Source organism: Moschus berezovskii, chromosome X (assembly GCF_049115385.1).
Source record: "Moschus berezovskii isolate FMDL1 chromosome X, NW_MosBer_1.0, whole genome shotgun sequence".
In the NCBI taxonomy this organism is placed as follows: Eukaryota; Metazoa; Chordata; class Mammalia; order Artiodactyla; family Moschidae; genus Moschus; species Moschus berezovskii.
Window position 1 is genome coordinate 142,797,893 of NC_142488.1, and position 12,390 is coordinate 142,810,282.

General features: G+C 40.4%; 1 protein-coding gene across 3 annotated transcripts in view; it reads left to right on the forward strand.

Annotated features, from left to right (window-relative positions):
• Positions 1-12,390, forward strand: part of MTM1 (myotubularin 1) — a 92,048-nt gene that overhangs the window by 15,978 nt on the left and 63,680 nt on the right. For all 3 annotated transcript variants that reach the window (XM_055438489.2, XM_055438490.2, XM_055438492.2), the window contains exons 2-4: positions 6,950-7,022; positions 9,029-9,101; positions 10,855-10,949. In XM_055438489.2, the coding sequence (XP_055294464.2) occupies positions 6,960-7,022; positions 9,029-9,101; positions 10,855-10,949 (231 nt within the window). In that variant the 5' untranslated portion in view covers positions 6,950-6,959. The remainder of the gene's footprint in view (positions 1-6,949; positions 7,023-9,028; positions 9,102-10,854; positions 10,950-12,390) is intronic.

The following is a 12,390-nucleotide window of genomic DNA, read 5'->3' on the forward strand; positions in this document are numbered from 1 at the left end:
ATTATCTTAGAAAGAAACTATGTGTACAGAATGGTTGCACAGTGTTAGATAGTGCATGTTTTATGGAAAATCCAGCCTAGTGTGTTAGCACCACTTTGAGAAATGGCTTCAAAGCATCTCTAAGAGGAAGGGACCTGGTTTTTGAGTGCCTCTGCTTTGCCATCTACTGTTCCAGCATTTTACACATTCCTTATCATGACTCCATGAAGGTAGGTAGTATCATGCCCCACATACAGAGAACTGCAGTCTGTCCAAGATTGAATGACTGTTATTAATCGAGTGACAAAATTGGGATTTGAAAGCCAAACTGTTCTGAACACAGAATCCCTTCCTCTTTTCAACTGTGTCACACAAATTTTGCAGCTGGTCATAGTATGTTTTTGCAAGGTATAAACTGTGAATGGTGGGGTTAATGGCTTATATGTTAGTTTAAAAGGGCATGATTATTATTTACTTTGGCTGAAGAAAGTTCATTTGGAAATACTTTAATAGTTGAAGACAGAGTGGCAGTCCATTTTTGTAAATAAAATCATGCTGGAATACAGCCACACCCCTGTATTTCCGTATTGCCTGTGGCTGCCACAAAGCCTAAAATAGTTTCTGGCCCTTCACAGAAAACAGTTTGCAACCCTCGTTCCAAGAAAAATGTATAAAGGGACTTCCCTAGCAGTCCAGTGATTAAGACTTCACCTCCCAGTGCAGGGACTGTGGGTTTGATCCCTGGTCAGGGAGCTAAGATCCCACATGCCTCATGGCCAAAAAAGCATAACATGAAAACAACAGAAACGATACTGTAAAAAAATTCAATAAAGACTTTTAAAATGGTCCACATCAAAAGAAATCTGTAAAAAATGTGTAAGATGAAATAAACTCCTACTTTTGCAGATCATCGTTTGTCTTCGTGTGGGATGAACAAGTATAGAGGCTGAATTGATTGTACCTGGTCTCTAAACGGCTGGGGCATGAACAATTGTTTTTGGTTCAGGGTGGTTTGTTTGAGGGCATCTCAACACATCTTTTTCACTTCTTGCTCCGAGGTGGCCTACAGTCAGAGCAACTTTAATACAAAAGTCAGCATAACTTAGTCTTGTAAATCCTGTCCTGCATTCAGGTGCAGAACAGAAGTCTGCTAGTGGTTCTCAGTGGGGGCGAAACTCCCCCTAGAGGCCAAATTGGAAATGAGGGGGCAGTGTTTTTGTTTCTAGTGTAATTTGTATCGAAAAGTAAGTTATTATCACTGTCATTTTATTTCTCCTTTATCCTGGAGGTCAGATATTATATTGATGATTTTTTAAATTGTGTCTTTTTTTTAAAAAAAATTATGGCTGGGTTGATAATATCCATGACTTTCATTACAGGCTAGCCAAAGGGGCTATACAGAAATTGGAACATTGGGTCTGGGAGTATTGAGCAGCTCTGCTCTAAGTATTTGGTGTTTGTTTTTTTTTTCAAAACGGACTTCCAAGTAAAGAAAGCTCCTTTCGAAAAACCTGGAATTCTGGGCTCAGTAGCTGCTCACACATGACTTCTTGCTCGCTGGCAGCCTTTTGAAGTTGGTTTGCAGACTAGGTAGGTTTCCAAAATTTTCAAGGGAGCCTCCAGAGAGAGATCACCCTTAAACTTTATTTAAACAGCAATACAGAGTAAGAAAGCACAGCGAATAAAATCCAAAGATGATGGCCTGCATGCCTTTCCTCACGGTTTGTACATGGCAAGTGCATGAAAACCCCTAATCGAGGGCCATTGATGGCAAATTGGTGACCATGGCAACTGAGCTCCCCTTGGAGTTTAGATTTTGCTTACAGAAGCCCAATGAGGTGAAGGTCAAATTTATTTTCCAATTCTACTGCTTTGAGATGTTTCCAGTAAGGGCAAAACTGGCCCTCATTTATTTGAGAGTGTTTATAGTTACGTCTGCCGCAAGTGTTTTGTGAAATCCTATTTTCCATCTGCAACAGAGAGGGGAGCAGTTTCTTAGTCTGGAAGAAGGACGTGGGGGAAGAGGTCTTTGTATCTTAATTTGAAATCCTGGGTTGGCCCAAAAGTGCATTCAGGTTTTTTGATACCAGCTTATGGAAAATCCCGAATGAAATTTTTGGCCAACCCAATATCTCTTCCAGCACAGTCTGTAGTGCAGAATGTTAATTCTTTTTGGTGCAAGTTCTTTATGGTGCTTCAGAGTGTGAGAAGTCAGTGCTGCCCTTCTGCAGAGCCATGGAGCCTCGAGCATCTTGGTTAACTGAAGGTTGGCTCTACCCCTTTTTTAAGCTTGCGTACATTTCTGACTTAAAGGAAATATTACACAAACAACAGTTCATTCATTCATGTAACGAATACCTATTGAGTACCTACTGGCTGCCAGGCACTGTACCAGGTGCTGTAACTGCTTTGTTGTTTAGTCACTCAGTTGTGTCTGACTCTTTGTGACCCTATGGACTGTGGCCCACCAGGCTCCTCCATCCATGGGATTCTCCAGGCACGAATACTGGAATGGGTTGCCATTTCCTTCTCCAGGGGATCTTCCCGACCCAGGGATCGAACCCACGTCTCTTGCATCTCCTGCATTGCAGGCGGATTCTTTGCCTCGGAGCCACCTGGGTTGGAACTGCAGCATTAAATAAAACAGACCATAATCCTTCTCTTCTGGGGGCTTGTGTTCTGGTATGTAGGAGGTGGAGAGTAATAACGGATTATCTGAAAGAGGGTAAGTGGTAGGGAAAGGAGATGGCGGGGGGTTGGTGGAAAGAGTAGAGAGACAGAGAGACAGGAGGAAGAGAGGTGAAGGGACACAGAGGGAGGGACAGAGGGAGATACCATGAGACCATTGAGGTTAGTTGTCTTAAATTTAAAGAGACACAACTGAGGCCATATTGTGACTTTCAGGCTTCCCTGATAGCTCAGTTGGTAAAGAATCTGCCTGCAATGCAGGAGACCCGGGTTCTATTCCTGGGTCGGGAAGAGCCGCTGGAGAAGGGATAGGCTACCCACTCCGGTATCCTGGCTTAGAGAATTCCATGGAGTCGCGAAGAGTCAGACACGACTGAGTGACTTTTTCACTTTGTGACTTTCAAAGTTTTTTAAATGATGCCACCTTTATGTAGCTTTATTTGAAGGGGTTGGGGGTGGGTCCCAAAGATTGCTTGCCTAGATGAGTTTTCTTAACTGTTCTTTAGTCTAAAACCTTCTCTCCTGAGATTGGGACCAGTCTAATTAACCTGCTTTCTTTAGAAACAGAAATCACTTGGACACACTTGTCTGTGTGTGGAAAGGATACTGCCATGTTAGGAGACCTGTCTGGAGCTGGTCCTGCTTCAGACTCACGCCAGAGCCTTATTGCACCCCTTCTAGGCTTTCCTGTCATCTTCTCTGTAATGGGAGAGATGCTTAGTTGCTCGGTTGTGTTCAACTCTTTATGACCTCATGGACTCTAACCCACTAGGCTCCTTTATCCATGGGGATTCTCCAGGCAAGACTATGGGAGTGGGTTTCCATGACCTCCTCCAGGAGATCTTCCCAACCCACACATCAAACCCAGTCTCCTGCATTGCAGGTAGATTCTTTACCATCTGAGCCACCAGGGTAGCCCAAGAATACTCGAGTGGGTAGTCTATCTCTTCTTCAGGGGATCTTCTCGACCTTGGAATTGAACCGGGATCTCCTTGATCTTAGCCAAAAGGCCGAGAAGTGATAAACCGGGATCTCCTGCATTGCAGGAAGATTCTTTACCAGTTGAGCTACCAGGGAAGCCCAATGGGAGAGGACTGGGCTTAAATCATCAGAAGTTTTTTTTCAGGATCAAAAAAGATAGAAGTCTACCTTTGGTTAGATTCCTGAAATTAGCATATATATAGGGAATTAAGTGTCAATTTTCACTTTAAAGCCAGGGTAGCCCAGATTCAATGTTTTTAAAAATAAAAAGGATTAAAGCTGATCTTTAGATGTTTGGGGCAAACTACAGTATAACCAAAAGGGTACCTGACCTTTGTAAACTTTACTGTAGCTTTTAATTATTATTGAACTCCATTTAGAGCAACAGATATTTTATAGATGAAGATATGGATGCTTGATAAGTTCCATGCTTGATAAGTTAGAGCCAGCCCAGGGTCTGTGCTCATCTGTCTAGGACATTTTCCACAGCACTGCTCTGCTTCCCAGGCTCCTAATGAGGCAGTATTTTCATGTACTTTTTCAAGAGAAGCTTTTAGCTGGGTCACCACCAGCCATGGCACTATCCCTGTGGTAGTGAACTTTCTTCCTAGCATTTCTGGGGTCAAGACTAATGTGTAGAAGAATTGCTTATGGCATCAGTATTCAGTTATTATCCTCTCATTATTTTAAAAGGATGCTAATAATTTGTTAACAAATATACCAGGCACTGTTCTAAACCCTTCAGTATATTGCTTCATTTTGCCCAACTGTGCTATAGTAAGATAGAGGTTATAGCAACCAAAGCCCAGAAAAGTGAAATAATCTGCTCAAGGTCAAATATATGAATTGCAGAGTTGGGATAGGAACGGAGTCAGCTCAATCCCCATGCTGTCCAGCATCACGCTGCTCCAGCTTGTGTACATTTCAGGGGTCCATTGGAACCCTTCAACAAAGAGGGGTTCGCTGATGAGATCTGAAAGCAGATCTCATCAGGGAATTAACCCATGTTACCCAGACCCTTGGATTTCTCAGTTCTGCACTCAGTTCAGCTTTTAATAGTAGCAGTTTCTAGGATAATGCTACATATGAAGGCTTTCGACATCATTATTTGATTCTGTTTCTATGAAATGTCCAGAATGGGCAAACCTATAGAGATAGAAAGCAAATTTGTGATTGAGGCCGGGGGAATGGGGAGTGACAGTGACTATTAATGGGTATGGGGTTTTGGGTGGTGGTGGTGGTGAAATGTTCTAAAACTGATTGTGGTGATGGTTGTGCAATCCCATTAAGTTGTTCACTTGAAACGGGTGTGTTGTATGGTATGTGAGTTATAGCTCAATTAGGTAGTTAAAAATAAGGAAAAAAGAAAGACTTTCCTCTGTTATATTTAGTTCATTTTAAATTGAGTTTTGTTTTTTTTTTTTTTTAATGAGGACTGAAGAAAACAGGAAGATTTATCTTTTATGGTTTAGAAACAGACTGGTGAAGACTGAGTCGATTATATAGCCCAGCGTTTGAAATGTCTTACATTTAATGTCTTGACAATAATAATTTAACATGTGTTTGAAGACATTGACTTATAAAAATGTTAGAGCATATGATTACTAAAAGTAATTTTATATCTTAATTAAAAAATCCTCGAAATATGTAATATTGTTTAGTTGATAGAATAATTTCAGGGCAGAAACATCTGACTTTATCTATCCACTCTGCTGTCTCAGAGAATAATGGGTTATTTTGATTGGGTTTGAATTTATGGTTAGAGTGGTTTTTCAAGGCTATTTTGTCTGAATTTAATTCATTCTAGAGTTATTCATTAATCTCTTTTTAAAAAGTTATTTCTAATTTTACATTGTGCTACCTCTTAATAGTATCAGGTTTTTTAAGTTTAGTATTCCTTTGTATAAAGACGTATTTTATTTTCCCCTAACTGTTCATGTTTCAGCCTCAGCAGTTTCCTAGTTCCAGTGTTCTGGGGTTTGGTGAACCAATATACAAGGTCACAGTGTAGTGATGTTTCACAGTAGTATGCATTTTGCACATAATCAGTCACTCATTCACCAAACAGTTATGAATGTCATTGTGAGCCAGGAGATAGCCATGACCCAAATGGACCCTGACCCTTGCCCTTGGAAAGCTGAGCTCTGATGGTAGAAGCCCAGAGTCGCTGATCTTGAAAGACTGTTCTCACCTGGCTGTCTCGCTGCATCTTTGTCCTGATGGGTACCTTCATTGCATCTTTTTTCACCTTTCTCAGGCATTTCTTTAGGACACTGACCAGCAGCACACAGCTATCAGATTTCCAAGTTTTGTGCCAAGTGGTAGTAGTGTTCTCCATGCCAGATTTTGTTAGTTGGTCTTTTAATGAGCCCAGCAAAAAAAAAAAAAATTCTATAAATATTCACAGTTGTTTTGCTAACTTGAATATGGTTTAACCACCAGTGACTTCATATGTATCTTTCTGTCATTAACTTTGATAAATAAAATAGCCAAACCATTGCTTAGTTTCCTGTTGTTGCTATCATCTTCAAGGTAATTGTATGTGTTCTGCATATGATAGTTTCATTTATGTCTGAAAGAAAGAAAGAAAGTGAAGTCACTCAGTCGTGTCCGACTCTTTGTGACCCCATGGACTGTAACCCACCAGGCTCCTCTGTCCATGGGATTTCCCAGGCAAGAATACAGGAGTGGGTTGCTATTTCCTTCTCCAGGGGATCTTCCAAACCCGGTTCTCCAGCATTGTAGGCAGACGCTTTACCATCTGAGCCACCAGGGAAGTCATTTATGTCTGTACTGGGGTGAATATGCCTTATTTAAGTGAAATATATACGTTCCCTAGAAAATTCTGATTAAATCAAATCCTACTAATGTGATTTCCATCAAATCCATGCCACTTTAACTTGTCTTAATTGAGAGAAGACAGAATTATTAAAGGGGAAAGAAGTGTAAGTTCAATGGTCTGTCCTTTTTATCTCTCTGCTTGGCTGTCTCTTATTGTCTTTACAAACTAAGAAGTATGGACGTTTGAAGCCTGTTGCATAATTAATAAACATTTTTCTCCGATGACAGAAACACACGTGGTGTCTTCTGCTGAACTCCCCCTTCTCTGTTTCTTCACGGTTCCCTGTTCCTTCATTGGAGCTCTTTCCCATGAGCTGTGCTGTGGTTGGTCCTTCATGTGTCTCATTCCTACGAGGGAAACAGGGCCTGTCAAGTGTCCTCCTCTTTGTACTCAATTGCAGTATGTTTGAAATTGCATACAACTTTGTTGATTTCTTGAATTCATTGTCTTTCTTGGTAGAGTTTCCAGTATGGCCTCAGCACCGACTTCTAAATATAATTCACACTCCTTGGAGAATGAGTCTATTAAGAGGGTAAGTTGAGTTTTCAGATTTATTTATACCTCTTTCTCTGCATTTCTCTTTTCATATTTGAATATTAGCTGCTCATTCTGGGTTTCTTGAATTATTCATTTCATTATTCATTCACATAATGCAGATTCTTTGATACACATAGTTTTATTTGTTAACCGATCTCGTTCCATAAAAGACGGACTACCTTAGGTGTGTTCAGTGAGCTTTGTTTGTTAATCCTTTCATAAAACTTCATTTTTGAGAACCTCTGACTTGTGAACCACTGCCAGACATTACATTTAAGATACTAGGCAATCTCTTGCCCCTGAAAGCTTTCTGAAGAAGAGTTCGGAAGACCAGGGCCCACCAAGCAGGATATTAACACCTGCCTCAATATTGAAGGAGGCATTCCTGGCTGAGAACAATCTGCCTTGCCCTCCTACGTATAAAATGCTCAGCTTGCAAGCACTAAAGCATATTGAAAATTAGCTAGGAATTTTTATTTTGTATCTGAACAAAAAGGGATAAAAGCACTAAAAATCCAACAGAGCCCCCTCTTTGACAGCTTATCCCTCACCACAAGCCATGCTTCCCCTTTCATACTACTTTACATTTGCATAGCCCCTGGTAGTTCTCAGAAGTGTGCTTGTGCAGTTTCTTTCACTTAATATTCACAAAACTCCTTTGAGGCAAGGATTACTAGCTTCACACATGAAATGATTGCAGCGTGACTTTGGAAAACAATTAGGAAAAAAAAATGAAAAATAGCGGTTTAAAAAACTCTTTTCCCAAACAGATGTTAGTAATGTGTCTGGCACGTCCTAGAGTGGACACAGGCAGCATGTCATTGGCACTTATCCGCTGGGGCAGCTGAATAGATTGAAAGACTCCTTTCCGAGGCATCCAAGTCACATGGCAAATTAGCCTCGCAGAACTCACCTTGGCTTTAGTGGTTTATACTGCCTGGTTGGCAGAGTGGCTGCAGTTATTGAATGCTGCTGCTGCTGCTAAGTCACTTCAGTCGTGTCCGACTCTGTGTGACCCCATAGAAGGAAGCCCACCAGGCCCCCCCTTCCCTGGGATTCTCCAGGCAAGAACACCGGAGTGGGTTGCCATTTCCTTCTCCAATGTGTTAAAGTGAAAAGTGAAAGTAAAGTCGCTCAGTCGTGTCTGACCCTTAGCGACCCCACAGACTGCAGCCTACCAGGCTCCTCCATCCATGGGATTTTCTAGGCAAGAGTACTGGAGTGGCTTGCCGTTGCCTTCTCCAGTTATTGAATGAGGATACCTCTAAAGGCAGAAGGCCTAGAGATGTAGTAGAGTCACATGAAGAATTTGTGTGTAGATGGTTTCTAAGGCCCTGGTTGGCTCAAAAGTTCAATGACAGGCCTCCTCGTCCTCTTATCTAGTTACTTACATGAGAAAGATGTTAGTAAAATAGGAAACCCAGTGTGTAGTAACTGTTATTTTCTGATGTGTGAGAAGATGCTGTAATTACTGTTGCTCAGTTAAGGCCCCATTGAAATGAAGTTTTCATTCCTTCTCTCAACAAAATAGGACTAAATAATATGGAAAAAAGCTGCCACAGTATATGTGTATCTATAGAATATACTCAGTGAATTCTGTCTCTTAGTGGGAGATAGTGAAGGACAGGGAAGCCTGGTGTGCTGCAGTCCATGGGGTCGCAAAAAGTCAGACACAACTTAGTGACTAAACAGCAACATAGAATACACTTAATATTTACTTTTTATCACTTTCCTAAACACTCTTAACTGTAAAGCACTTGGAAGGGTGTTTAATTAATATCACTGAAAAGTGTGTTAATGTTATTTACAGACTAAAAGTTAACACAGCTGATGAATTTTGAATGCTAAGTTGTATTTTTTAGTTGTTTTGATTTTCTGTGCCAATTTTCTATAATGGTCACTATCTAATTTTTTTATTTGCAAACAATATTTCTGGTCAGCTGCTTAACATCCTGTGCAAATGTCATGTCCTTACTTCTGATGACACCGTTTTGTTTCCAGACTTCTAGGGATGGAGTTAATCGGGATGTGGGAGAGACTCTTCCTCGACTGCCGGGAGAGATTCGCATTACTGGTAAGGCCTGTGAGGTTAGGATTTTCAAAGATTGATGAGAGTTCTAGGAGGGCCAGGTGGCTTCAATCCCTCTGACTCTTTCGAAGTCACATTTAGACAAATAGGCTAGCTTTGTTTGAGTGTTAATATAGTGAGAACTCTCTGCATTTGTTTCTTGATCAAAGAGTTCTCTCAAGCTTCATGCTCTCCATGACAGTGATTTTTTTTTCCCTCTGTACCAAGTCAGAATTATTTTGGAAAAAAAATGTGGATTATATCTTTCAAGTCTCTCACTGGAGCTATAAGCTCTTATGGTTTAAGGTTATAAGAACAAACTGGTATTAAGATTTTCCAGCCCATCATGTATGCTTTAAAACGATCAACTTCAAGGCTTAAAGTCTGAGTATCCTCTTCTTTGAAATATAAGGAGACATATTGGTTTAAAATATCTTTTATTTGCCAGATAGCTAAAATTAGAAATGTTGATGTAGCATTCTGATTTTTGTCTTACTTTATTCATTGTAAGTTCGTATTAAGAGGAAGGTATCTACTTTGGAAAGACTAGATCATTCTGGCTTAATCCAGAAGCACCTGACAGCTTCTAAGCAAAGTGCTAAGATGGTGAGCATTAACATTTTTTTTATTAGAGTTGACATCCCCATTTCAGATTCCCATTTGGTGATGATACAGTTACCACTGCTTCAGAGTTTGGTTTATTTACTAAGATCTGGGTTGTTTAGCTTAAATGACTGAGACCATGGTGCTAATCAGATTAAGGTCGTAGATATGATACCGGTATGAATGAGTTAGCCATGCACAATGAGAAACTACTCCATGTCCACAGGCTTGCACACATGATCCTAGTCTTGAAAAGGAAATGGGTGGCATGTTTCCATCCTAATTTGTGGATAAGAACAAATATAATATCTTACTTTTGATCATCTTCACATGTGAAGTTTTAGTTCTGTATCAGTGTTAAAACCTTCACAGAGGTAGTAACTGATTGAATTAGTGTGAAGTAGACTTACTGGATATTTTTCATTTAGCACCTGAGGAGAAAGGGGTTTCAAAAATTATTGTAAATAAACAAACAAATGCCGTTAACACATTCAAGGACATTCTTGAAAAATAAGACAAAGATACATTTTATTATAATAACTCTCCTGATTTAGTTTCTCCTTATGTTTGATTCTACCAAAGATATACTAATTTCTTGGCCATCTGTTTCATATCACTTAAATGTGTGACATGAATCTAGCTCCACTCTTCTCTGGACTATTAAAAGAGAAAGAATAGACTATAGAAACATTTCTACTGCTGACAGTCATTTATTAAAAACATCACAATGTTTTGTGTGATTAGAGGTTGGCAAAACCCAAACCCAATCTGGGGGAGAGTCTTTGAGACTGTCCTGTGTGAATTGCCATCCTCTGGTTAAAGCCTGCAGTTCAGTAGTTACCTTGACAACCACCAGAAGGTAGCAGCACCAGTAGCCTTATTCACTTCTGCTCTCTAGCTGTTAGGGTCTTGTCCCTAGGTAGTGGCAGCATGGTGGGTAAACTCAGGTGATACGTGCCCCACCTCGTTTTCCCTCAGCTCCACTCTACCTAGCATGGTAATGTAGAAACATTGCCAGTGCTTGCTTTAGACCTTTACAGTGATTTTTTAAATTGTAGTTATTCTTAGCCAAATAGTTTATTTTGAAGTAGTGCCATTTGTTGTGTATCTTGGTATATATTTCCATTATTTTAGGGTACTTTTTTTATCTTAATAGACAAAGAAGTTATTTACATATGTCCTTTCAATGGCCCCATTAAGGGAAGAGTTTACATCACAAATTATCGTCTTTATTTAAGAAGTTTGGAAACGGTAAGTAAAATCTAAGACCATAAAGATGACCCTAACTGTTAAAGATAATGCTAAACTGTTTCTCTTCTACCTTGCAAGATTGACTGTGGATCAGATTAACATGCGGGATATATTTGCTTCTCAACTCTTAATTTTTGGCTTATGCAAAGCTCATTTAACACTAACACCTGTAAATGTAGGAATAGAGTGAATTAAAATAAGTTTTGTCCTTCATAATATGGGGAGGGGGATTTGGTAACTGTGCCTGTTTGCTCGTTTGGAGAGCTTCCTTAGTTGGAGAACAGTGGTTCTTTACCAGAAGCTCCATTGAGAACCACTTGTGGCACTTAGCAGCCATTACAGATGCTGTGAGATACTGCATCCAAATGTCCAGGTCTGTGGTCCAGGCACAGTGGTCATTTTTTTTTAAAACATCACAGACAAGGATACTGATGTGAGTCCCTTGCGTAGGCCCACTGCTCTAGAATTTTCCAAGTGTTCAATTACAGAACTCCAGGTAGTGGTTTAGAATTAGGCTGTCTGTGTTGTGGCTGAGTGCCACTCTACCTTTTATTCCATGGCGTTTCAAGGAATGTTCCACTGATGGAACAATGAGTTGGACATGAGATGCTCCAGAAGGGAAAGAGTGAATGCACAGCTGCTATGGCTGTCCCAGAAGGGCCTCTGGTGGATGTGGTGGGTTCCCATTACCCAGGCCAGCCTGAAGGAGCAGTTGTATTTTGATGAGGAGGACCAAGCGGGGAATGAATAGGTTTGGGGCACATGAAAGAGGAGCCGAACATCAGCTTATAAGCAGGAGATGCTGAGACTGTTGGGAGGAATCTAGCTTTTGTTTTACTGCTTTTACTCCACAACTTCTTTTGAACTGTTCTAATCTAGATTAGTTTGCATCTTTTGATTTTTTAAAAAATTAATTTTCATTTCTGTGTCCAAATTCTGAAAAATGCTGTTTATTACTCTTATTGCCTTCGCTATGGGAGCCCACTTCTGTCGTGTTTCTAGGTCCACATGGTCCTGAGATTTGGTCTTTTATTTTTGTGAATCTATTCAGGCCTCTAAGTAAGAGTGGAGATGAGCACATGTTCTAGTTTTCCAGAATGTGAAAGATTCTGAAACTTAACAGAGCAGTGAGCTGAATGTGGGCAGCTGTTCCCTTCTCCAAGGGATCTTCCCAACTCGGATTAAACCCAGGTCTCCCACATTGCAGGCACATTCTTTACCCTCTGAGCCACCAGGGATGCCCTCAACCCTTGGAAGAAATTGTATTATAGAATTAATATTTGAACAGGTGATTAAGTACCCAGGAAAGAAAGAAATCCATTGGGAGTACTATTGACACATTGTCTTGATTGAATCAAAGTATGTCCCTGACCCTGACAAAGAAACATGGTGGCAGTACACTTCGGTGGATTTATAGACTGTGTAACTGGCATCAAGCCTT